The sequence below is a fragment of the Salvelinus fontinalis genome, chromosome 4 (genome assembly GCF_029448725.1).
Source record: "Salvelinus fontinalis isolate EN_2023a chromosome 4, ASM2944872v1, whole genome shotgun sequence".
In the NCBI taxonomy this organism is placed as follows: domain Eukaryota; kingdom Metazoa; phylum Chordata; class Actinopteri; order Salmoniformes; family Salmonidae; genus Salvelinus; species Salvelinus fontinalis.
This window is the reverse complement of record NC_074668.1, coordinates 56,808,226-56,836,039: the sequence shown is the minus strand read 5'-3', so window position 1 is coordinate 56,836,039 and position 27,814 is coordinate 56,808,226. Positions and strand designations below refer to the sequence as shown.

Sequence of the window (27,814 nt, the reverse complement as noted above, 5' to 3'; positions counted from 1 at the left end):
CTCTATCAACACACTGCCCTGAACACTATCGCTCTTGTTTTTTGTACGACCTTTCTACAACCTCCCTATAACTTATCTACAAACTCTCTATACATTCTCTACAACCTCTCTATAACACATCTCCAACCTCCCTGTAACATATCTCCAACCTCCCTGTAAAATTTCTCCAACCTCCCTGTAACATATCTCCAACCTCCCTGTAACATATCTCCAACCTCCCTGTAACATATCTCCAACCTCCCTGTAACATATCTCCAACCTCCCTGTAACATATCTCCAACCTCCCTGTAACATATCTCCAACCTCCCTGTAACATATCTCCAACCTCCCTGTAACATATCTCCAACCTCCCTGTAACATATCTCCAACCTCCCTGTAACATATCTCCAACCTCCCTGTAACATATCTCCAACCTCCCTGTAACATATCTCCAACCTCCCTGTAACATATCTCCAACCTCCCTATAACATATCTCCAACCTCCCTATAACATATCTACAACCTCTCTACAACCTCTCTATAACATATCTACAACCTCTCTATAACATATCTACAACCTCTCATTACACCAGTCTCTTGCAGGCCACCTGTCCCCTTTGCAGAGACACACAGAGGTGAGACACTGTATGAGGGGAACAGGTGAACAAGAAAGCGGAGGACGACGATGACACTGTAATTGGCCAGGTTTCTTTCTTCGTACACCAATAAGTCCCATAGGAAGTGGTTCAGTCGAATAACAGCCACACAGAGGGGAGTTGTCTCCTACTCTCGTACAGTGTGTCCGCTCAGAAGCATTTGTCATTCCATAAACATCTCTAGAATAACCTGGAATCTATGTACTTTACTGCAGAAAGCTAAATCCGCGACATTGTGCAAACATTTGAGCATCACCTCTCACGTTATACGGCTACTGGCCAGGGTTCTGCTCAAATTGCATTTGAATGAACTCAATTCCGGAAAAGAATTTCGATGCCTGAACCAAAAAACGACCCATTGTTTTGTATGAGGGCTTTCCAGTTCATGCACAGAGTTCCCACCCAGTGGAACAATAAATAGACCCTAACTCTGCCCCTGACGAACGCAGAAGTGCCACTCTCACTAAAAAACAGGTAATAGCAATGTCAAGGTGTTACATGCTCAGTAACTCAGGATGACATCTCAGAATCAAAACGCACAACTTCATCCCCACTCGTCTAAAAACAGATAAGACAAACTGGATTGGTTTCAAAATCACAAGACTAACTTTCCGGTTCACCCACCACCGGGACGTACCTTTTCGCCTCGCACATCTTTAACGGCGCGAGTCCAACCTAAAACGAACGTCTCCGGGTGAGTTAAGATCCCCCCCTCGATAAAGATCAGAATGAACCGTTCAGATCAGAATGTGTGTGTGTGTGTGTGTATTCCAAATATTATATGTAGCAACAGTGTGTGTGTGTGTGTGTGTGTGTAAGTATCTGTGAATATGCAGTATGTGTGCTTCTAGTGTGTGTTCCTCGGTGGGTGCTCAGTGTTGGTATGCGGGCATCTTCTGTTAACTCCACATGCACCCACTCACTGAAGGCTCTGCCTCTGCCTGGCTGTCTGGTGGATAGGGGTGAAGAGGGGAGGGGGTAAGGTTTTGAGGGGGGGGGGACGGACACCATATCACCAAGCCAGTCAGAGCACGAGGTGAGGGGGGGGGGGTATCTCCAGGGGCCAGAGAAGCCGAAAGCGTAAGAGAGAGGGGGGGGGGGGTGTATCTCCAGGGGCCAGAGAAGCCGAAAGCGTAAGAGAGAGGGGGGGGGGGGGGGGGGGGGGGGGTATCTCCAGGGGCCAGAGAAGCCGAAAGCGTAAGAGAGAGGGGGGGGGGGGGGGGGTATCTCCAGGGGCCAGAGAAGCCGAAAGCGTAAGAGAGAGGGGGGGGCGGGGTATCTCCAGGGGCCAGAGGAGCCGAAAGCGTAAGAGAGAGGGGGGGGGGGGTATCTCCAGGGGCCAGAGAAGCCGAAAGCGTAAGAGAGAGGGGGGGGGGGTGTACAGCGCTCCCTGAGGTACTTCATTCTGACGCAGAGTGATCAGAAGGCTCATACATCACGTCGTCGTGTTCGGGCACTTCACTAAAAAGCACGACATCAGACACACTTCACATACCCGGGTTAGGAGCCACAGCATGAACCGAGGATCAAAACACCTCCGGTCTTCATAGCTGTTTCACCACCAGGTGCTAACCTCTCACTTTCAACCAATTCAAAAAATTCGATATCATTTTTCTCTACTCCTCCACAAGAATATAATATATTATAAAAACACCTTTACACACCTGGAATGAGATAACGAAACGACAACTGTAAGTCGCCTGTAAGTCCAACTAGATGGGCAAGTGACAAAACTAGCTATATCGTAAACATTTATGATAACATTTTGATTTTTTCGTCTAAAATTCAAGGTTAGGCATAAGGTTAGGTTTAAAATCTGATTTAAGAAGATACATTTTATTAAAAAGGCAGTGTTTGTGACTTTGCCACTTGCACAGATAATGACTACTCTGTAGGTGGGCGTGGAATCCCACTGCCAACTCATCCTCTATGGTCAAACCTATAATACGTGCTTTAATCAGTTAGCTGCTAATGCAACCTAGCATTGGTGGCTAACCATTCAAGGCCTGGGGAGGAGACTAAGCTATCAGTGTCTGTTTTCAATGGTTAAGACACAGGGAGGCTCCACCATATTACCACACACACACACACACACACACACACACACACACACACACACACACACTACAGGCGTAATCTGGTCACTTGAATAAGGGCTCATTTCGACCATCAATCACCCTGTTCCGAGGCCGGGACCACACACGCACTCCTGTGACTGTAGTTCATCCTCAGAGCCTTTGTGTGTTTCCTTTATATCCACTATGTCATCATAATTGATTGATTCCAAGATGGCGTAGCAGTCGGACGTGTGTTTGTATTGTCCTGTATTGTCCTGTAGCGTGTAAATAGTAAATAGTCTTCGTATTTTTCGTATACATTTCGTATATATTTTAATTTCACTTTCCATCTAGGAACTGAATATACATTCCTACATTCCGCCTCACCCAATGTGGTACGGACCTGCTATTTTTTTTATACTTTAGAACCGTAACCCCAAGCAGAAGCTAGCCAGATAACTAGCTACTAGCTAGTAGTCAGTTAGCCACTGCTGCGGTCTTCACCCTCAACTCGGACACAGCCAGCTTCAATACCGGGCCAACACCTGCCAGTCTGCAAGCGCGATATCAACCGAGAGCATATAGGACTGCTTTTTCTCTACCACATCACCGGATTCCTGACGCAAGCTCTGGACAATTACACCGTATCATCACAGCTAGCTAGCTGCAACCGAGTGGCTACTACTGGCTAACACCTCTGTCCCGAAGCAAGCACCAGTTAGCCTTGAGCTAGCCTCGAGCTAGGCCCATCTGCCGGCTAGCTGCAAGCGCGATATCAACCCAGAGCATATAGGACTGCTTTCTCTCTACCACATCACCGGATTCCTGACGCAAGCTCTGGACAATTACACCGTATCATCACAGCTAGCTAGCTGCAACCGAGTGGCTACTACTGGCTAACACCACTGTCCCGAAGCAAGCACCAGTTAGCCTTGAGCTAGCCTCGAGCTAGGCCCATCTGCCGGCTAGCTGAAGAGCTAGCGCTAGCGCCACTGCGCCAGACCCCCTCCGTCTGAGCAGACCACCCCCCGGGCTACTAACTTTATACGCCGCGTGCTAGCTTAGTGGAGGCCTCCTCTGCTCCATCTACGGCTGCCCCCTGGACACTATGATCACTTGGCTACATAGCTGATGCATGCTTGACTGTCCATTAATTCACGGTACTCCATTCTGTTTATTTGTGTTTTACCTGTCGGCTCTGTGCTTTAACTCAGGATCTGTGTGTAGTTAATCCGACCCTCTCTGCCTAGTCGTCGCCATTTTTACCTGTTGTTGCTGTGTTAGACTAACACCCTGTTATTGCTGCTGTTATCTTACCTGTTGTTTTAGCTAGCTCTCCCAATCAAGACCTGCAATCACTTTATGCCTTACTGTATGTCTCTCTCAAATATCAATATGCCTTGCATACTGTTGTTCAGGCTAGTTTTCATTATCATTGTTTTGGTTTGCAATGGACCCTGTAGTTCCACTCTCCGTACCTCTGATACCCCCTTTGTCCCACCCCCCACACATGCGGTGACCTCACCCATTGAGACCAGCATGTCCAGAGATACAACCTCTCTTATCATCACCCAGTGCCTGGGCTTGCCTCCGCTGTACCCGCGCCCCTCCATACCCCTGTCTGCACATTATGCCCAGAATCTATTCTACCACGCCCATAAATCTGCTCCTTTTATTCTTTGTCCCCAACGCTCTAGGCGACCAGTTTTGATAGCCTTTAGCCGCACCCTCATCCTACTACTCCTCTGTTCCTCGGGTGATGTGGAGGTAAACCCAGGCCCTGCATGTCCCCAGTCACCCTCATTTGTTGACTTCTGCGATCGAAAAAGCCTTGGCCTCATGCATGTCAACATCAGAAGCCTCCTCCCTAAGTTTGCCTTACTCACCGCTTTAGCACACTCTGCCAATCCTGATGTCCTTGCCGTGTCCGAATCCTGGCTTAGGAAGGCCACCAAAAATTCTGAGATTTCCATACCCAACTATAACACTTTCTGTCAAGATAGAACTGCCAAAGGGGGAGGAGTTGCAATCTACTGCAGAGATAGCCTGCAAAGTTCTGTCATACTTTCCAGGTCTATGCCCAAACAGTTCGAACTTCTAATTTTAAAAATTAATCTCTCCAGAAATAAGTCTCTCACCGTTGCCGCCTGCTACCGACCCCCCTCAGCTCCCAGCTGTGCCCTGGACACCATCTGTGAATTGATCGCTCCCCATCTAGCTTCAGAGTTTGTTCTGTTAGGTGACCTAAACTGGGATATGCTTAACACCCCGGCAGTCCTACAATCCAAGCTTGATGCCCTCAATCTCACACAAATCATCAAGGAACCCACCAGGTACAACCCTAAATCCGTAAACATGGGCACCCTAATAGACATTATCCTGACCAACCTGCCCTCCAAATACACCTCTGCTGTCTTCAATCAAGATCTCAGCGATCACTGCCTCATTGCCTGTATCCGCCACGGGTCCGCGGTCAAACGACCACCCCTCATCACTGTCAAACGCTCCCTAAAACACTTCTGCGAGCAGGCCTTTCTAATCGACCTGGCCCGGGTACCCTGGAAGGATATTGACCTCATCCCGTCAGTTGATGATGCCTGGTCATTCTTTAAATGTTACTTCCTCACCATATTAGACAAGCATGCTCCGTTCAAAAAATGCAGAACCAAAAACAGATATAGCCCTTGGTTCACTCCTGACCTGACTGCCCTCGACCAGCACAAAAACATCCTGTGGCGAACTGCAATAGCATCGAAGAGCCCCCGCGATATGCAACTGTTCAGGGAAGTCAGGAACCAATACACGCAGTCAGTCAGGAAAGCAAAGGCCAGCTTTTTCAAGCAGAAATTCGCATCCTGTAGCTCTAACTCCAAAAAGTTCTGGGATACTGTAAAGTCCATGGAGAACAAGAGCACCTCCTCCCAGCTGCCCACTGCACTGAGGCTAGGTAACACGGTCACCACCGATAAATCCGTGATAATCGAAGACTTCAACAAGCATTTCTCAATGGCTGGCCATGCCTTCCTCCTGGCGACTCCAACCTTGGCCAACAGCCCCGCCCCCCCCGCTGCTACTCGCCCAAGCCTCCCCAGCTTCTCCTTTACCCAAATCCAGATAGCAGATGTTCTGAAAGAGCTGGAAAACCTGGACCCATACAAATCAGCTGGGCTTGACAATCTGGACCCCCTATTCCTGAAACTGTCCGCCGCCATTGTCGCACCCCCTATTACCAGCCTGTTCAACCTCTCCTTCGTATCATCTGAGATCCCCAAGGATTGGAAAGCTGCCGCGGTCATCCCCCTCTTCAAAGGGGGAGACACCCTGGACCCAAACTGTTACAGACCTATATCCATCCTGCCCTGCCTATCTAAGGTCTTCGAAAGCCAAGTCAACAAACAGATCACTGACCATCTCGAATCCCACCGTACCTTCTCCGCTGTGCAATCCGGTTTCCGAGCCGGTCACGGGTGCACCTCAGCCACGCTCAAGGTACTAAACGACATCATAACCGCCATCGATAAAAGACATTACTGTGCAGCCGTCTTCATCGACCTGGCCAAGGCTTTCGACTCTGTCAATCACCATATTCTTATCGGCAGACTCGGTAGCCTCGGTTTTTCTAATGACTGCCTTGCCTGGTTCACCAACTACTTTGCTGACAGAGTTCAGTGTGTCAAATCGGAGGGCATGTTGTCCGGTCCTCTGGCAGTCTCTATGGGGGTACCACAGGGTTCAATTCTCGGGCCGACTCTTTTCTCTGTATACATCAATGATGTTGCTCTTGCTGCGGGCGATTCCCTGATCCACCTCTACGCAGACGACACCATTCTATATACTTCCGGCCCTTCCTTGGACACTGTGCTATCTAACCTCCAAACGAGCTTCAATGCCATACAACACTCCTTCCGTGGCCTCCAACTGCTCTTAAACGCTAGTAAAACCAAATGCATGCTTTTCAACCGTTCGCTGCCTGCACCCGCACGCCCGACTAGCATCACCACCCTGGACGGTTCCGACCTAGAATATGTGGACATCTATAAGTACCTAGGTGTCTGGCTAGACTGCAAACTCTCCTTCCAGACTCATATCAAACATCTCCAATCCAAAATCAAATCAAGAATCGGCTTTCTATTCCGCAACAAAGCCTCCTTCACTCACGCCGCCAAACTTACCCTAGTAAAACTGACTATCCTACCGATCCTCGACTTCGGCGATGTCATCTACAAAATAGCTTCCAACACTCTACTCAGCAAACTGGACGCAGTTTATCACAGTGCCATTCGTTTTGTTACTAAAGCACCTTATACGACCCACCACTGCGACCTGTATGCCCTAGTCGGCTGGCCCTCGCTACATGTTCGTCGTCAGACCCACTGGCTCCAGGTCATCTACAAGGCTATGCTAGGTAAAGTGCCGCCTTATCTCAGTTCACTGGTCACGATGGCTACACCCACCCGCAGCACCCGCTCCAGCAGGTGTATCTCACTGATCATCCCTAAAGCTAAAACCTCATTTGGACGCCTTTCCTTCCAGTTCTCTGCTGCCTGCGACTGGAACGAATTGCAAAAATCTCTGAAGTTGGAGACTTTTATCTCCCTCAACAACTTTAAAAATCTGCTATCCGAGCAGCTAACCGATCGCTGCAGCTGTACATAGTCCATCTGTAAACTACCCACCCAATTTACCTACCTCACCCCCCATACTGCTTTTATTTATTTACTTTTCTGCTCTTTTGCACACCAGTATCTCTTCTTGCACATGTTCATCTGATGATTTATCACTCCAGTGTTAATCTGCTAAATTGTAATTATTCGATTTATTGCCTACCTCATGCCTTTTGCACACATTGTATATAGATTCTCTTTTTTCTACCATGTTATTGACTTGTTTATTGTTTACTCCATGTGTAACTCTGTGTTGTCTGTTCACACTGCTATGCTTTATCTTGGCCAGGTCGCAGTTGCAAATGAGAACTTGTTCTCAACTAGCCTACCTGGTTAAATAAAGGTGAAATAAAAAATAAAAAAAATAAAATAAAAAATAATTCTCTCACATGGCCAGGCTAGTGGTACAGAACATGATGCCGGATCTAAACTCTGCACAGCACCTGATCACTCATCTCTCTACACTACAGCACTACGGCTTTGGCTGGCGTCCCACCCAATCCCGAAGTATAGATGTAGGAGATCCTACTGCACTAGCAGGGGAATGGTTGGGGTCTTCATAGCACTCACCTGCCCAGGTGTGTATGTGTGTGTGTGTGTGTGTGTGTGTGTGCGCTTGGTTTGAAATAGGTTATCTGAATGCTTCAGGGGGAGCACTTAACCCCGCCCCTTTCAGAGCAGGTGGCTCTGCGGAAGTGAAATGGAGCGAGAGAAACGTGGCGCTTTTTTGGTTCATACAACCGTCGATTCCATCACCTTTTTTTTTTTTTTTTTTTTTTTTTTTTAACATGGTGGGGTCGTGATTGTGTCGGGTTGCGGGCCCAAAAAGTTTGGAAACCCTTGAATTATGTGATCTAAAGAAGGCTATTTTCCTTCCTCTTGAGACTTTGAGGAACGTAAGGATTTTTTTGTCGCTTTTTGATGTTTGTCTATAAAGTATTCAAATATCCGTTCTTAGCTACTCATAGGTCCGTTTTTATCTGGTACATATCTTTCTGTTACCCCACGAAGCTGCATTCAATAATTTATACATAGTGTGCTCCCTTGTGTCCGAGTCTCTCTCATATTGGCCGTTCACTCTCCTGATTCTGGCATCGGCAGCAGAGTTGGCTCCCAGTGTGTAAATTCATATGATAATAATGATGACAGCATTGGTTTAAATTGCAGAGTATGACAGCCAAGGTATGCAGGGGGCCTGTTACAACATGGACACTGACTTCAACATGGGCACTGACTAGAAAACAAACAGGTTATGAGGTTCAACTCTACTGGATTGCGAAGCTTCATACAGTTAGCGTCTGATCCGGGCCCATGTTCGCGAAGCGTCTCAGAGTAGGAGTGCTGACCTAGAATCAGTTTTGCCTTTCAGATCAATAATGAGAATACAATTATATGGGCAGGGAATACCTGATCCTAGATCAGCACTCCTAATCTGAGACGCTTTGTGGATACGAGTCCTGGTCCCCAAAGGACATACAGTGCATTCGGAAAGTATTCAGACCCCTTCCCCTTTTTCACATTTTTGTTACGTTACAGCCTTATTCTAAAATGTATTAAATCGTTTTTCCCCCTCATCTACACACAATACCCCATAATGACAAAGCAAAAACTGGTTTTTAGACATTTTTGCAAATGTATTAAAAATAGAAAACTGAAAACCTTATTTACATAAGTATTCAGACGCTTTGCTATGAGACTCAAAATTGAGCTCAGGTGCATCCTGTTTCCATTGATCATCCTTGAGATGTTTCTACAACTTGATTGGAGTCCACCTGTGGTAAATTCAATTGACTGGACGTGATTTGGAAAGGCACACAGCTGTCTATATAAGGTCCCACAGTTCACAGTGCATGTCAGAGCAAAAACCAAGCCATGAGGTTGAAGGAATTGTCCGTAGAGCTCCGAGACAGGATTGTGTCGAGGCACAGATCTGGGGATTGGATACCAAAAACATTCTGCAGCATTGAAGGTCCCCAAGAACACAGTGGCCTCCATCATTCTTAAATGGAAGAAGTTTGGAATCACCAAGACTCTTCACAGAGTTGGCCGCCCGGCCAAACTGAGCAATCGGGGGAGAAGGGCATTGGTCAGGGAGGTGACCAAGAACCTGATGGTCACTCTGACAGAGCTCCAGAGAAACAAGATTCTCTGGTCTGATGAAACCAAGATTCAACTCTTTGGCCTGATTGCCAAGCATCACGTCTGGAGGAAATCTGGCAACATCCCTATGGTGAAGTATTGTGGTGGCAGCATCATGCTGTGGGGATGTTTTTCAGCAGCAGGGACTGGGAGACTAGTCAGGATCAAGGGAAAGATGAATGGAGCAAAGTACAGAAAATCCTTGATGAAAACCTGCTCCTAGAGCGCTCAGGATCTCAGACTGGGGCGAAGGTTCATCTTCCAACAAGAACACAACCCTCAGCACACAGCCAAGACAACGCAGGAGTGGCTTCAGGACAAGTCTCTGAATGTCCTTGAGTGGCCCAACCAGAGCCCGGACTTGAACCCGATCGAAAATCTCTGGAGAGACCTGAAAATAGCTGTGCAGTGACACTCCCCATCCAACCTGAAAGAGCTTGAGAGGATCTGCAGAGAAGAATGAGAGAAACTCCAAATACAGGTGTGCCAAGAAGACTCAAGGCTGTAATCGCTGCCAAAGATGCTTCAACAAAGTACTGAGTAAAGGGTCTGAATACTTAGCCTAGAGGGACGGCAGGGTAGCCTAGTGGTTAGAGCGTTGGACTAGTAACCAATCTTTCACATAAGTTTTACATAAGTTTGAATCCCTGAGCTGACAAGGTACAGATCTGTCATTCTGCCCCCGAACAAGGCAGTTAACCTGTTCCTAGGTCATCATTGAAAATAAGATTTTTTTCTTAACTGATTTGCCTAGTTAAATAAAGGTTAAATAAAACTTGTGAAAGTTCAGTTTAATTTTATTTATAAAGGTGCAAAAAAATGATTCATTATGTCATTATGGGGTATTGTGTGTAGATTGATGAGGGAAAACAACAATTTAATACATTATTTAATAAGGCTGTAACGTCACAAAATGTGGAAAAAGTCAAGGAGTCTGAATACTTTCCGAATGCACTGTATACCATCTCAAAAAGCTACTACAGAATGTCTTACAAGTCCTCTCACAACAACAAGAACAACTGTATTTTTCCCTTCGTGCCACATTACTGTTGGCTATACCATGTTCACATAGGGGAGATTACAAATACACTGGCGCCCTCTTGTGGCATGACAGCCACTTACAATACATTGATTCCCAAACCTATGAGAAAGGGCGCAAAACCAACCAAACCAGCCCCAAAATGGATGAGTAGCAATTTGCAAAACACCATTACAGTTTTTTTTACCCTGTCATCACATGCTAGTTCTTTCAGAATACTCACCCACTGGTGACATCATCAGGGCGCGCCGCGTTCTTGCTCAGCACATCCCCGTCACTCATGTAGCCCGTCACCTCCATGGCGATGCCCTCCAGGTCAATATCCTCCCCTCTCCCCCCCAGATCCATACTGAGGGCACCTCCCCGCCCCGCCAGCTGTCTCCGTAGGGGGCCAGGGTACAGGTAGCGCCCCCCCTGCCCTCCTCCCGAGGCACGACCCCCGTAGCCGTTCCCCGTGGAGGGGGCGTCCCCCGCCTGCAGGCGGGGGCTGGACTGGCCCATTCGCCATGACGACAGGGAGGGCCGGGAGGAAGTCAGGCTGAGGATGCTCCGCCCACTCCCGCCGCCGCTGCCACCGCTGATCTCAGTGGTGACATTGCTATCAAAGGTCGTCTCCAAGGTGCTGGGGGAGGGAGGGAGAGAGGGGGGGGGGGGGAGCGGGAAAAAAGACTGAGCGTAAGGCTAGACATTAGCTCAGCAGCATTGAACTGGACTAGACAGTGGGTAAGACCTCTCCAATTGTGTGAAAATGAGAGAGCAAGCAGCAGGGAGAGAAACTGGGTCAGGAGCTTGAATCAAAATCCAAAGACAAGTCCACCGCTCCATCCAGCCACTACTGGATCAAAGACACTGTCATATAGGGGGGAGATCATGCTGAAAGAACCAGACACAAGACACAGTCTAGTGGGTTTTGGAGAACAAGCCCTCCATTACATACACACTAGAATAGAGCATCAGACAGACAAGTCTCAAACCGCAAAAGTTCATCCAACTTAGTCCTTTATTCTATTTCTATCTGGCAACCCTGGAGGCCGGGACACATCCCCAGTGTCAGACTCGTGAGTTATTAGTGACACTACATGGCCACTAGGTGGCAGTCATGTCCCACTTAAGCCGCTCTCCAGCTTCAAAATTAGACAGTTGTCCTAGTGGACCACCCATTAACACGACCGCTAGTTAAAACAGACGTGCTAACTCACTTTTCCTTTTACATTAACAGCCTGCTTTGGGGATTTTTTTTTCACAAGAGAAAGTGTTATGGATCATTGCTAAGAATAGCTTTATTGTGATCACTATTGTGGTCTCTCTGTAGGAGCTGTGTATGTTACGTCTTAACGGATGTCAGTGGATACACAGAAACAGAATGTGGAATTGAAACTGGTATCTGTTTGGCTACTTGGCTGGACATGGTCCACTCTCATTGCAGGAGGCTCTTACCTGTGTGTGATCTGAGTCCCCCGTAGACTGGACATGGTCTCTTCCAGGTTCTGGCGCAGGTCTGCGATGTTTTTAACAGTCCGCAGCCGCCTTGTCTCTGGATCTTCTGCTATACAGAACAAACATTGTGACTGAGTACATAGGCACTAGCGGTGCGCGGATCAACTGCCAGTTCACCCACACCCGCCCGCAATTGCTAATAACCCATCAGCAACCACCAGGCTATATGTGATAAAGTCAAAGTCTGAGGCCCACACGCGACCCTAACCCGCTAATATAGAAAATGCGCTGTTCTTGCTACAGTCAGAGTCAACTCCGACGTCCTTTGTGCCTCCATGGATACACGTTAACTTTTTCTCCCCGTCCCCAAAAAAACATTTGTCAATTGGAGTGTAGGCTATTTTGCGAGCGTACAGGTCCTAAAGCGTAGGCTTTACACACTAATGCTAGATAGCCTAACGAAAGAAAAGCCTCAATGTAGCCTATAGATATGAATTTGATTTTTATTGATTTTTTAAGGTATTGTTTTAACTTTATTTAACACGCCCGCCACCTGCCCGTCATCAACACAATATTTCATGACCCTTAACTCGCCCGCTCCGTGTATATAACTGAGAGGACTGCGGGCTATGAGTCAACCTGCGCTTCACTAACGGACACAACAAAAACCACAGCTGAATTGAGAGTGCATGAGCCAGAAAGGTAAGTTTCCCATCAGATAGAATCAACCCTAGTCGGATTCACGTGCTGTTCTCTTCAAACTAACAATCTCACACAATCAAAAATACCCCCCCCCCCCCCAAAAAAAAATGGCCCATGTAACTTCTGTACAGTTCAGACACATAATCAATCGCCCATCGGCTCCTACAGACAGAACTAGTCGATGGCCTACCTGAAAGGTCCTCAATGGATGGCTGGCTGGCTTTGAAGGGGATGTTTTCTCCGCCCCTTCCTCCTGACCCTGCCTCAGTCGCCATGATACCGTCCACGTCCGTTTGTGACCTAGGTGATAGGGAAATTCCTAGCAAACAGCTTGCAGATTCCCACTAATGATCAGTGACTGATGACTTATGGTCCTTTCAGACTTTCTCAGGATACTATTACAGATTCACAAAGGATTGACAAATGTTAAAGTTTACAGTTTTTCAGTCCAAAGTATGTGTATTACTCACCTGTACATAAAGGGTGCTACAGTGGCTGTGTTGGGGTGGCTGTGGTGCTGCTGGGGCTGAGGTAGCTGGACGCTGACTGTGTTGCAGGCTGTGCTCTGTGTAGCGCCACCACTACCACCATCCACCACCGGGGCGGCGCTGTGGCCCTGTTGTGAGGCCTTGCCCTCTGTAGAAGCCAGACTAGAGGTAGAGCTAGAGTGCCTGCTGTCCCTGTCTCTGTCTCTGTCCAGGTGTCCGCGTTGCAGGACAAGACCCCCTCCCAACCGCATGCTCCGGGGACGCTCCCCACTCTCCTTCCCCCCTGCCGAGGGCGCCTTCCCCCCTACCCCTGAGGTTTTACCCCCTGGCTTTGGTATGCCACTGTGTGCAGGGACAGAACTCTCCTTCTTGGCCACTTTGCTCCCTTTGGGTATGAAACTGGCGATTTTAGAAGTTCTCTTATTGGAGGAGGGTTCCGTTTCCATTGCGACACTGGTAGTCGCTTCCTCCTTAGGCTCCTCCCCCCTGAGTTCCATCCTCTCGGTGGCAATGTGTTTCCCCGCCTCTTTCCCTCTTTCCCTCTCTTTCTCCTTCTCCTTCTCTTTCTCCTTCTCCTTCCCCCTCTCCTTCTCTTTCTCCTTCTCCAGTCCTTTCACTGAGCTCTTTTTAGCAGTCATAGCTCTGCTGAACGTGCGCTGAGCGATTCCCCTCAGTGCGATCTTGGGGCTGCTGGTTGTTGTGGCGCTGGCAGGGACATGGGCTGAGGCACCACCGTGGGTCGTCCCGTTACCGGTCCCGTTGACGCCGGGCCGGGTGTTCCCCTCTGCCTCCTCCAGGGAGCCGGTGTTGGACCCCGCTTCTGCCCGCTCTACTTCACCAGCCCCGGGCTGCCGGGTGTGGGCACCGCTGTCCGCCTGAGCCCCCTGATTGCTGGAGGACGAGGACTTAAATCCACCTTTACTGTTAAACAGCTTGAGCTTCTCCAGCATAGACTTCTGTTGGATGACTTTAGGGGGGGGCTCGGTGGACGAGCAGGCCTTAGAGGAGGTATCCTTCTCCTGCTTGACAGAGAGCATGGCTGAGGAGGAGGAGTGCTTGGAGCTCACAGACTTACTCCTCCACGGCTTGCTGCTGGAGTTGGGGTGGGGGATGGCCGAGGAAGAGGAGGAGGAGGATGGAGGGACGGGAGCCGAGGTAGAGACGCTGTTGGCGGAAGTGCTGATAGTCACCGGGGACGACGGAGCATGCTCAGTCATCACCGGAGTCTGTGAAGTCATGCCCTCTGACGGTTCTGTGAGGATGAGGAAAATGAGAGGATGAAGAGGTGGAAGGGATGAAAAAGGGATGAGAGGAGGAAGTGAGAAGCGGATAACCGAGAGGGGAGGAGAATAGGAGCGAGAGGGGATTAGGAGATGAGAGGAGTGAAGAAGAAGAAGAAGAAGAAGAAGATGAAGAGACGGGAGAAAGCAGGAGTGGGAGAGAGGATAAGGAGAGGGGAAAGGAGAGAAATAAGAGATGGTTAGATAGAGCAATCCTCATAGACCCCACACTAACTGTCCATATAAGGTCTTGCACTGTGGAAAGCTCGAGTTAGCCTGTGTTGACACAGTCTGAGCGTGTCATTACTTAGCGCCGGCGAACCCACGCCACTCGGATAACTATTAGAAACGTTGGACACTAACAATGAGAGTGCCCATCATAAACGGTTTATAAAAACAATGAGGGAAAGCCCTTTAAAGTTTGACCTAGGAATTTGAGCTAAGATAAAACACTGCTACTGACACCCTTGGGAGGTTTGGACTTATATGGACTGATTCTGGTCATTGTCTTCCAATTCACAGACAAAGACTTGCTCTATCCCAAGTCTCTATTCTGAACTACTGTGGAAATGAGCTGGCTAAAACACAAAAACACAAATATTTTCATTCAATTGAACCGTTTTGTCGAAACGAAGGTTTTACATAAGACACGTCTGTTTTACTGTTACAGAGCACACAGAAACCAAACACAAAGCACTTTTTAAAAAGTTTATATTTTGTTACCCCTCTAAATCAATCATGTTTGACTTACCAAAAACAGTCACAATCAAATCCAAAACCAACAGAGATACAGAACTCATAGCTAAGATGTTCTTCCTCAAGAGACTACTACTGTACGGTACAAGAATAGTGTAGTTATTGTTGTGTGCCTGTAGAGACTCCCAAGTGCCAACTTACTGCTAGCATTACTTTGAATATTCAAAGCCAAACTGCCAAACTGCCCTTGTGGCCACTCCCATGCCCAACCCATAAGTCAGCCAGTACAGCACACGGACACAGCAAAACAGAAGCCACTGTCCTGCTGCACTTCCAAATACCTTCACAAACACGGCCTATTAAGTAATGATCTCGAATTTCGTCCGTTGCAATTCCTTTTCAATACACTCTTAGGGAAAAAGGTGCTACCCAGAACCTTTAAAGGTTCTTCGGCTGTCCCCATAGGAGAACCCTTTTTAAGAACCCTTTTTGATCCAGGTAGAACCCTTTTCAGTTCCAAGTAGAATGCTCTCCACCTAGGGTTCTACATGGAACCAAAAAGGGTTCTCCTATGGGGACAGCCGAAGGACCCTTTTGGAACCCTTTTTTTGTAAGAGTGTACCCTCTCTTCGTACAGTGCAGTATGCACCCCTTTTTCAGTATACTGCATTAACACGACTCGAAAAACACTTGGTAACTCCTTAAACTAATCTAAATGTAATATTCACACATTTGGGCCTCGTTAAGGAAGTATTTACTAGGAATATTAAACACTCCACATCTTTATGCCACATACCAGTTTCATCACATTTATTCCTGGTTTTTAAACACCTTTCATGCCCTAATTGCTTTTCATGCCCCTTTCATGCCCCCAGTTCAGTATTTAGCAAGCGCACATTGAAACAATGCGCCCCTTAGGAAGTGATTAGGGCCCAATTAGCCGTGCTAGAGGTTAGCCGGCGGAAAGTGGGTCAGGTTGCTAATAGCTGGCTTCCTATTGAATGAGAGAGAGAGGATCGGCGGTAATTACAGAGGAGGTAGAGGAGGGAGAGAGAGAGAATGAGAGACAGAGAATGAGGAAGAGCGAGGGATTCAGACTCACTGAGGCTGGGATGTGGGAAAAGGGGAACCTTTGAGAAGCTTACGTCATGCCAACAGAACGGTCTGTGCCCCAGAGGGAGAATAGGGGGTGAAAGCAGCTTGGGTTTTGGTTGAGAAGTGGACATTGTGGTTGGCTTGGACAGTGGACACAAGAAACACACAGAGCATTTCTGGGGATGACCCAGAACCAGATGACCACCTAAGATGCCCCAGTTTGAATGAAAAGGAGATCCACATTTCGTATCCTGGGTCAGAAGTGAAATTGCAATGAACCCCTTTGTCCCTCACAGTTGTCAATAAAGTTGTATTGAATTCAATCCCCTTCTTATGTCACACAATTGACTTGTGTGCCTGTTTTAGACACACACGTGATGTATCAATGCACATAAACACTCACCCCTGAGCCACTCACATTCCTTCTCCCTCTTCCACACCTAAAGATTGCCACAGTGAACTTTTGTCTGGTCCAATATCACAAACACATGGACTGCTGACATCCCACCCGTAAGAGATCATAGACCCCCTGACCTGGCTACTAAGATCACTGTGACAAAAATAGAACTCCACCAACACACACACACCTTTGTGCCTCAATATGACTTGTGTATTCTCGTAGTTTACACAGGACCCAGGTTTTAGTGTTTAAATCTTAACTACTCAATTAGTGCAGTCAATTAGTAGTCTGAAATCTGAGTCTGACAGACAGAGAGGCCCTCAGGACTTAACCACAGACCACCAGTGAACTTCCTGCCATAACCCAACTCTGTCTCTCTCACACACACACACACACACACACACACACACACACACACACACACACACACACACACACACACACACACACACACACACACACACACACACACACACACACACACTTCTACTCTACACAGCCTCTTTCATACCTCTGTTAAACAATGGATTAAACCAAAAACTCATCTACAGTACATTTGGAAAGTATTCAGACCCCTTGACTTTTTCAACATTTTGTTACGTTACAGCCTTACAGCAAATGTTTTCCTCATCAATCTACACACAAAACCCCATAATGACAAAGCAAAAACAGGTTTTTAGAAATGTGTTAAAAAACAACAACTTAAATATCACATTTACGTAAGTATTCAGACCCTTTACTCAGTACTTTGTGGAAGCACTTTTGGCAGTGATTACAGTTTCAAGTCGAGACAGCCTATAGGGAGGAGGTCAGAGACCTGGCCGCGTGGTGCCAGAATAACAACCTATCCCTCAACGTAACCAAGACAAAGGAGATGATTGTAGACTACAGGAAAAGGAGGACCGAGCACGCCCCCATTCTCATCGACGGGGCTGTAGTGGAGCAGGTTGAGAGCTTCAAGTTCCTTGGTATCCACATCAACAACAAATTAGAATGGTCCAAACACACCAAGACAGTTGTGAAGAGGTCACGACAAAGCCTATTCCCCTTCAGGAAACTAAAAAGATTTGGCATGGGTCCTGAGATCCTCAAAAGGTTCTACAGCTGCAACATCGAGAGCATCCTGACTGGTTGCATCACTGCCTGGTACGGCAATTGCTCGGCCTCCGACCGCAAGGCACTACAGAGGGTAGTGCGTACGGCCCAGTACATCACTGGGGCATAAGCTGCCTGCCATCCAGGACCTCTACACCAGGCGGTGCAGAGGAAGGCCCTAAAAATTATCAAAGACCCCAGCCACCCCAGTCATAGACTGTTCTCTCTACTACCGCATGGCAAGCGGTACCGGAGTGCCAAGTCTAGGACAAAAAGGCTTCTTAACAGTTTTTACCCTCAAGCCATAAGACTCCTGAACAGGTAATCAAATGGCTACCCGGACTATTTGCATTGTGTGCCCCCCCAACCCCTCTTTTACGCTGCTGCTACTCTCTGTTTATCATACATCCATAGTCACTTTAACTATACATTCATGTACATACTACCTTAATTGGCCCGACCAACCAGTGCTCCTGCACATTGGCTAACCGGGCTATCTGCATTGTGTCCCACCACCCACCACCCGCCAACCCCTCTTTTACGCTACTGCTACTCTCTGTTCATCATATATGCATAGTCACTTTAACCATATCTACATGTACATACTACCTCAATCAGCCTGACTAACCGGTGCCTGTATATAGCCTCTGTTATAGCCTCGCTACTGTATATAGCCTCGCTACTGTCATTTTTCACTGTCTTTTTACTGTTGTTTTATTTCTTTACTTGCCTATTGTTCACCTAATACCTTTTTTGCACTATTGGTTAGAGCCTGTAAGTAAGTATTTCACTGTAAGGTCTACACCTGTTGTATTTAGAGCACGTGACAAACAATCTTTGATTTGATTTGAGTCTTATTGGGTATGACGCTGCAAGCTTGCCACACCTGTATTTGGGGAGTTTCTCCCATTCTTTTCTGCAGATCCTCTCAAGCTCTGTCTGGTGAGGCAGTGTAGCCTAGTGGTTAGAGTGTTGGACTAATAACCGCAAGGTTACAAGATCAAATCCCTGACCTAACAAGGTACAAAATCTGTTGTTCTGCCCCTGAACAAGGCAGTTAACCCACTGTTCCTAGGCTGTCATTGAAAATAAGAATTTGTTCTTAACTGACCTGCCTGGTTAGATAAAGGTTAAAAAAAAATGTTGGATGGGGAGCGTTGCTGCACAGCTATTTTCAGGTCTCTCCAGAGATGTTCGATAGGGTTCAAGTCCGGGCTCTGGCTGGGCCACTCAAAGACATTCAGAGACATGTCCCGAAGCTACTCCTGTGTCGTCTTGGCTATGTGCTTAGGTTCAGTGTCTTGTTGTAAGGTGAACCTTCGCCCCCAGTCTGAGGTCCTGAGCACTCTGGAGCAGGTTTTCTGACTAGTCTCTCAGTCCCTGCCCGCTGTAAAACATCCCCAAAGCATGATGCTGCCACCACCATGCTTCACCATAGGGATGGTGCTAAGTTTCCTCCAGACGTGACGCTTGGCATTCAGACCAAAGATTTCAATCTTGGTTTCATCAGACCAGAGAATGTTGTTTCTCATGGTCTGAGTCCTTTAGGTGCCTTTTGGCAAACTCCAAGCGGGCTGTGCCTTATTTGTTTTTGCATGTTTTCTTTTTCTCCCCAATTTCGTGGTAGCCAATTGGTAGTTACAGTCCTGTCCTATCGCTGCAACTCCTGTACGGACTCGGGAGAGGCAAAAGTCGAGAGCCGTGCGTCCTCCGAAACACAACCCAGCCAAGTTGCACTGCTTCTTGACACAATGCCCGCTTAACCCGGAAGCCAGCCGCACCAATGTGTCGGGGGAAACACTGTGCGTGTGGTGACCGTGTCAGCGTGCATTGCGCCCGACCCGTCACAGGAGTCTTTAGTGCACGATGGGACAGGAACATCCCTACCGGCCAAACCCTCCCCTAACCCGAACGACGCTGGGCCAATTGTCCGGCCCATGGGTCTCCCGGTCGTGACCGGCTGCGACAGACCCTGGACTCGAACCACGATCTCTAGTGGCACAGCTAGCACTGCAATGCAGTTCCTTAGACCACTGCACCACACGGGAGGCCCTGTCATGTGCCTTTTACAGAGGAGTGGCTTCTGTCTGGCCACTCTACCATAAAGGCCTGATTGGTGGAGTACTGCAGAGACGGTTGTCTTTCTGGAAGGTTCTCCCATCTCCACAGAGGAACTCTGGAGCTCTGTCAGAGTGACCATCGGGTTCTTGGTCACATCCCTGACCAAGGCCCCTCTCCACCGATTGCTCAGTTTGGCCGGGCGGCCAGCCCATGATTTTGGAATGAGATGTTCGACGAGCAGGTGTCCACGTACTTTTGTAGTGTACTCTCTCTGTCTTTCTATAATCTCTCGGTCCCCCTCTATTTCTGACTCTCCCCTTTCTCGCTCTCAACTTTCTCTCTCTGGGGTCGGGTCCTACCCTGAGCTGCCCTCTGTCCTGATAACATCACAGGCTTCTGGGATATCCACCCTTTTCACGGATCATCATGCCTGTGTGTGTGTGTGTGTGTGTGTGTGTGTGTGTTCCACTGTGTCTGTTCCACTTTGTCTATATGTGCCAGTACCAAGTGTACAATACAAACGTCCTGAGCGCGTGTGTGTGTATAGCATGTGTGTACGTGCGCGCGCATGCGTGTGTCAGAGACATGTTTGTTCAGCACAACCACTTCAAAGGGCCCATGGTTTCCCCACAGCGCGTAATGGCTTAACCCCATCCCAAACTAAACCCGGGAGGCAAACACGGTTGAGACCGCAACGCAACCGAACGCAAAAACAAGCTTAAACGCATCAGCCGACACTGTGTATGTAGCCTTCTTGACCGCTTGGACATTCCCTGCCTATAGAAACATACAGAGATAGACGTAGTCTAAACATAAACCCATGACTGAGCCTAGGGGGGGGAAGGAGCAGTATCATACTTATAGACATTGTATACAGTTTAAAATGACGCGCAGCCTAAACATATGATGATGAATGTGTCCAGATTCAGGAAGAGACTTTTTTTAGCAACATACAGTAAGGTACTGTATGATACTTATAGAAATGGCTTAGGCGTATTTCCAGGGCTGCCCAGAGAGCAACCATTTTTAGCAACCATTTGTCTTGCCAGAAAAACCCTCAAAATAAATAAATGAATAGACCGCTAGAAGAGACACGCTCGAACAGAGAGGCTACAGCTCAGCGGCTGGCCATTCATTCAGCGCTGTCTGCACTGTGCGTACATTTTCACATGTGTACATGCATGCATGCATGCACACCACGCACGCACACACACACACACACACACACACATACAAGAGTAAGCACCCACACGCACATTCGCATAGAACACACATACACACACACAACACACTCTCTCTCTCTCTTTCACTTCAATTCAAAGGGCTTTGTCGGCATGGGAAACATACGTTTACATAGATAATAATACAAAAATCAACAGTAAACATGACACCCACAAAAGTTACAAAGGAACAGAGACATTTCGAATGTCATATTATGTCGACATACAGTGTTGCAACGATGTGCAAATTGTTCAAGTACAAAAGAAATGTGAAATGTGGACCTTTTTTAAAAATGAATATTATCTCTTCCTGTGTTTTGGAACGCTTAGTGTGTTCCTTATGAGAATGAGAAAAAGCACTGTGGTCTCCCATATTCTGCTTCTTGCCAGTTGTTAATTCGCCACATGAAATGGGTTCCTCGGATTTGTGAACATATTCAGAACTGTCTGAACATAGACTTCAGAGACTTTGACCTGATTCCTTTGGAAACTCGTCTCTTTAGCCAGCAGCAGCAAACACGATAGATTTGTTCTGATTGTATACTACTGAATGATAGATAGGTTGTAGTTGATAGTCGAGGGTCACTGTGTTTTTAGTTAGTTTATCTCTTGCCATTGCCTTTTACACTACTGATTCTATGTCATACTATAAACACACAAAACTGTAATGTCAGGACTCTTGACTGGGCCACTCCCGAAGGCGTATTTTCTTCTGTTGAAGCCATTCTGTTGTTGATTTACCTCTGAGTTGTATTTACAATGGTGTTTGTTCCTCACCGGTTGCCCTTTTCTTGTAGCAACAGGTCACATCTCTCTCTCTCTCTCGCTGCTGTCCCCTTGAGTTAATGTAAAGCATAAGAGGAAGGCACACTGTATGCTCACGTCTCTCTACTGTGTAAAACAGGATGGTTCCAGTGACATGTTTTACATTCTACAGTCAGCAACACAGACGCAGAACAGTTCAGTCCAGACAAACAGTTCAGTCCAGACAAACAGTTCAGTCCAGACAATGGAACTGGATGTTTTTAACTGAGCCTTTTACCTGCATCTTCAGCATTTTCTTTCAAGGTAGTAAATCCCTGAATGTTCCCGCGAATAAACGTGTTGCTAATTAAGTCAAATGTTGTATTAAAACAGTATGTGATTTAAAAAAAACACAAACTAAATCACAAATATGACTGAGTCAGACCCTGTGTCTGGCCACTAGGTAAAAGACCAGGACCAATGGTACTATAAGTCTGGCTCGAATCCTATCTGTCATACAAATCTCAGATTGGCGTGCACTCATCTCAAGTTGAGTTTCAGCACCTAGTGAGGCTCAGAGGAGCGCAGTGAAAAGATAGATGACAAACCTCAGGAGCCCTGTTGTATCACTGTCCCAGTAGAGTAGAGACCAAAAGAAACTGAGAGCAGAAGCCAGGGTCCCAAACTCTGACAGACGTTCCACAGAGTGCAGTCTGAGTGGAACTGTTGTGCAGGACTGAGTTGGGAGGAGGGGGGAGGGATTTGGCAGACACTCAACGGGGAAGGCAGGGGTTAGGGGGGGGGATGATTCCGAACCCTCCTCCCCTCCCTACCTGCCGTCTGTCCCTCTGCAACCATCACATCACCCTCTCTTTCTCTCTTCTCTCCATCTCTCTCTCTCTTTCCCCTCCATCTCTCCTGCCCCCATCGTTCATACAGTCTAACGCAGGGGAATGAATTGAGACTGTGGAAGGCAAACACAGTGAGTCTAGAAACAACCCCGGTAGACCAGCTGAGTGGTGACAACAGCGCAGAGAGGCTACATAAAACCTCGAACTAAATACACAGTCAGAACAGATTCACCATGGCTAAACACAGCGGAAAATAGAGGCGCATTAAGTCAATACAGTAAACAGAGTGTCAGTCTATCTGAATACGGTGACAGTAGATAGACACCAGTCACACTGTAATTGCCATAGAAATATAATTCTACTTCTATGGTAACAGCCCCTGGTGGCTGTAGAGAATGTACAACGTGAGTTCGATGAGAAGACTAGAGGCCGTGTGATAGTAAGGTTCACACAGGGGTCAAACTAATAAAAACAAACTTAGTGTCACGTTCCTGACCTGTTTTCTTTTGTTTTGTATTTATTTAGTTGGTCAGGGCGTGAGTTGGGTGGATTTGTCTATGTGTGATTTTCTATGTTGGGATGTTTGTGTTCGGCCGGGTATGATTCTCAATCAGAGGCAGCTGTCAATCGTTGTCCCTGATTGAGAATCATACTTAGGCAGCCGGGGTTTCACGTGTGTTTTGTGGGTGTTTGTTCCTGTGTCAGGTTTTGTGCCACACAGGACTGTTTCGGTTTTGTCACGTTTGTTGGTTGTTTTGTATTTTGAAGTGTTTTGTTGACTTTCTGTAAATAATGAACACTGACCACTCTGCGTTTTGGTCCTCTCCTTCTGTCAGCGAGGACAGCCGTTACAGAAACACCCACCCCCAAAGGACCAAGCGGAGTGGAAAAGGGCAGCGACAGCAGCAGAGACAGACACAGGAATGGACATGGGAAGACGTCTTGGACGGCAAGGGTTGCTACACATGGGAGGAGATCCTGGCTGGAAAGGATCGCCTCCCATGGGAACAGCTGGAGGCAGCTAGGAGAGCAGAGGCTACCGGAGAGAGGAACTGGCGGTATGAAGGTTACGCGGCTAGCACGGAAGCCCGAGAGTCAGACCCAAAAATTTCTTGGGGGGGGCACACGCGGAGTGTGGCAATGCCGGGTAGGGTACCTGAGCCAACTCCCCGTGCTTACCGTGGAGTGAGAGGGTGTCGTACTGGTCAGACACCGTGTTATGCGGTAAAGCGCACGGTGTCCCCAGTACGCGTGCTTAGTCCAGTGCGGGCTATTCCACCTTGCCGCACTGGCCGGGCTAGGTTGGGCATCGAGCCGGGTGTCATGAAGCCGGCCCAACGCATCTGGCTTCCAGTGCGTCTCCTCGGGCCGGCGTACATGGCACCAGCCTTGCAAATGGTGTCCCCGGTTCGCCAGCATAGCCCAGTGCGGGCTATTCCACCTCGCCGCACTGGCAGGGCTACGGGGGCCATTAAACCAGGTAAGGTTGGGTGGGCTCGGTGCTCAAGAGCACGTGTCCTCCTTCACGGTCCGGTTTTTCCGGTGCCACCTCCACGTACCAGTCCTCCGGTGGCAGCCCCCCGCACCAGGCTGTCTCTCCGTCTTCTCTCTCCAGTTGCTCCCACCTGTCCAGCGCTGTCAGAGCCTTCCTCATCTCCAGCCCAGCCAGTGTCTGAGCTGCCTGCCTGCCCAGCGCTGTCTGAACTGCCTGCCTGCCCAGCGCTGTCTGAACTGCCTGCCTGCCCAGCGCTGTCTGAACTGCCTGCCTGCCCAGCGCTGTCTGAACTGCCTGCCTGCCCAGCGCTGTCTGAACTGCCTGCCTGCCCAGCGCTGTCTGAACTGCCTGCCTGCCCAGCGCTGTCTGAGCTGCCTGCCTGCCCAGCGCTGTCTGAGCTGCCTGCCTGCCCAGCGCTGTCTGAGCTGCCTGCCTGCCCAGCGCTGTCTGAGCTGCCTGCCTGCCCAGCGCTGTCTGAGCTGCCTGCCTGCCCAGCGCTGTCTGAGCTGCCTGCCTGCCCAGCGCTGTCCGTCTGTCTCGAGCCGTCTCTCCACCTTTATTTGTTTTGTACACTGTTTATTATCTATGCATAGTCACTTCACTTCGAATTACCTCAACTAACCTGTACCCCCGCACACTGACTCGGTACCGGTACTCCCTGTATATAGCCTTGTTATTGTGTTACTTAAAAAAAAAAAATTTTTTTTTACTTTTGTTTATTTGTTAAGTATTTTCTTAACTCTTCTTGAACTGCACTGTTGGTTAAGGGCTTGTACGTAAGCATTTCACGGTAAGTTCTACACTTATTGTATTAGGCGCATGTGACAAATAAAGTTTGATTTAATTTGATTGATTTGGGGACCAGGAGCGGGCCTGTCGCTTCTGCTGAGGCGCGGGGACCTGACGAGCCGGCTGAGGCATGGGACCCTGACGAGCCGGCTGAGGCATGGGACCCTGACGAGCCGGCTGAGGCATGGGAGCCTGACGAGCCGGCTGAGGCATGGGAGCCTGACGAGCCGGCTGAGGCATGGGAGCCTGACGAACCGGCTGAGGCATGGGAGCCTGACGAGCCGGCTGAGGCATGGGAGCCTGACGAGCCGGCTGAGGCATGGGAGCCTGACGAACCGGCTGAGGCATGGGAGCCTGACGAACCGGCTGAGGCATGGGAGCCTGACGAACCGGCTGAGGCATGGGAGCCTGACGAACCGGCTGAGGCATGGGATGGGAGCCTGACGAACCGACTGAGGCATGGGAAGCCTGCCGAGCCAACCGAGGTTAGAGAATCAGTCAAGCCAGCTGAGGCATCCCCAAAATAAATATCCCTGTTGCTTCCCCTTGGTGAAGCGTTATTCTTTAACGTGTACGCAAATATTCAGGAAGCAAGTACAGGGAGTGAATATTTAATAATAAATAGAACATAGTACAAAACAAGAAACACGAACAGTATACAGACATGAAACAGAAACAGAGTCAATAATGCCTGAGGAAAGAACCAGGGGGAGTGACAAATATAGGGGAGGTAATCAGGAAGGTGATGGAGTCCAGGTGAGTGTCATGAGACGCAGGTGTGCGTAACGATGGGGGCAGGTGTGCGTAATGATGAGACAACTGGCGGCGTTGAGCGCTGGGGGGACACACACCAACTAGATGCAGGCCAAGCAATGGTAATTGATTTAGGAAATTGATTCAGGGCACATCATATGACATACAGCTTGGAGGCCTGGAGATGCTAAACGTGTTTAAGTTAATTAAAGGTCAATTACCGTGAGACCGGCAGACTTTTGCATGACATTAACCAGAGGACAAAATGTCATGATCGCCACAGCCCTAGTCATAGGTCATTCACAGTGTCCTGCTATAGGCAAGCACCTTCGAGGTTAGACAGAGCACAGTGCATAGCGGTCATACCAGCTAGAGGTCATGGTAACCTTTATAGCGCAACACTAAATCTAACACACACACACACCTCACCTTGTAACCCATATCAATGTCATTTAGCGAGGAGACATGCAGCACACACACTCTCTATAGGTCAGTGTCACGTGCATACACACGCAGGCACGCACACACACACATAGTGTTTCGACTGTCCTCGTAATACACAGTGCTGAAGCTTCTACTGTTCATTTCTGTATCCCAAAGCTCCCTTAGCCAAGATAGAAGAATCACATGACCAGCCAGGTAAATAGGTGAAGCATCTGGCACCATAAATCATATGAAGTTTGACTCATAACATTGTTTATCTAACGAATAACCTTTTATGCCCTCGACATGGGCAACAAAGACGAATACTCCATTTCGTGGCCCGACTCACATCGCAGTAAAGTGCTTCAGCACTGACACAGTGCGTTGTGGGTGGAAGAGGGTGTCTGCACTCAGGGACCTGTGTCCACAGAGCGTCTCAGAGTAGGTGCTGATCTGGAATCAGTTTAGCCTTTTGTATCATAATGAATAATATTATACGGACAGGTCTTAGATCAGCACCCCTACTGTAATATGAGACGCTTTGTGGATAGGCCTTGATCTATTCTGAGAAAGGGTGACTCCTATGGCCTCCCACACTATAACGGCCTGATTAGGGTAGCTGCTATACTCACAGACATCATCATCCACATCATGACCAGGACAGACTGTCAGTGCTTAATGACTTGGCAGGTGGTTTAGACATTTGGTCCTTTATGACTGTGCATGTGTCTGGAATTCAACCTTGGGCAATATGGCCCACTCAAAGCCTGATCCATGACTCAAAATATGATCAAGACGTGTGTGTGTGTGTGTGCATACATTGATCGTATTTCGAGTCATGGATCAGGCTTTGAGTGGGCCATATTGCCCAAGGTTGAATTCCAGACACATGCACAGTCATAAAGGTGAGTGTGTGTGAGTGTGAGTGTGAGTGTGCGTGTGCGAAGGGCAGACGTACCTTTGTGCAGGTGAGCGGCTGGTTTGGTCTTGTCTGTGAAGCCCTGACTGCGCCGGTTGCCGGCGGCGCCAACCGACCCGCGAGGTGTGATGTCACTGCCAGCAGTGGACACCCTCGCACTAGGGCCTGGAAGTCTGAGAGATAGAGAGAGAGAGAGAGAGAGAGAGAGAGCAATAGTGCGTTTACACTCAATGGCACAAACAGCAAGGTTTAGGCAATACATTCATTAAACGTCCAATATTTTCCCACCTATCTGTAACCCCATATTATTATATTGTCCCACCTATCAGTAACCCCGTATTATTATATTGTCCCACCTATCAGTAACCCCGTATTATTATATTGTCCCACCTATCAGTAACCCCGTATTATTAGCTAATCTCCTGTGTAGCCGTAGCCAGGAGTCAAAGTCAGCATTCTACACTCTATTCCAGCCGGGTCTGTCTCTCACATAGGCCTATAAATTGCTAATTCAGCATTAGTGGAGGAAACATAATTCTGTGGCTGTTCGGCATTGGTCTGATAAATAGATTATGACCGGTAGTTCAATACCGGTGTGAAACATCGCAACTCTTATTTCCTTCTTGCCACTCTGAGTGACCTTAATTTTTTTTAAATATATATATTAAATCCTTAACATGACCAGGTAGGACTGCATGGGCTTTTGTTAGTGGGAGAATAGGTCTAGCTCAGACTGTTTGTTTATTACGTGTTTATTAAGTTCCTGTCTGACAATAAAGACTATGATGACATGAGCGTTCTGAAATGAACACACTGAAAATGTTAGTGTATAA

The 27,814-nt window shown here is 48.1% G+C and overlaps 1 protein-coding gene across 7 annotated transcripts in view; it reads right to left on the bottom strand.

Moving 5' to 3' along the window:
• LOC129854034 (neuron navigator 2-like) overlaps nucleotides 1-27,814 on the bottom strand; it is a 97,189-nt gene that overhangs the window by 54,000 nt on the left and 15,375 nt on the right. For 5 of the 7 annotated variants that reach the window (XM_055920641.1, XM_055920643.1, XM_055920644.1 and 2 more), the window contains exons 4-8: nucleotides 27,021-27,154; nucleotides 13,143-14,412; nucleotides 12,863-12,972; nucleotides 11,971-12,079; nucleotides 10,757-11,155 (exon numbers count right to left, since the gene is read on the bottom strand). In XM_055920641.1, coding sequence (XP_055776616.1) covers nucleotides 10,757-11,155; nucleotides 11,971-12,079; nucleotides 12,863-12,972; nucleotides 13,143-14,412; nucleotides 27,021-27,154 — 2,022 coding nt within the window. Of the gene's footprint in view, nucleotides 1-10,756; nucleotides 11,156-11,970; nucleotides 12,080-12,862; nucleotides 12,973-13,142; nucleotides 14,413-22,359; nucleotides 22,467-27,020; nucleotides 27,155-27,814 lie in introns of those variants that run through there. The other 2 variants (XM_055920642.1, XM_055920647.1) reach the window with 2 other exon arrangements.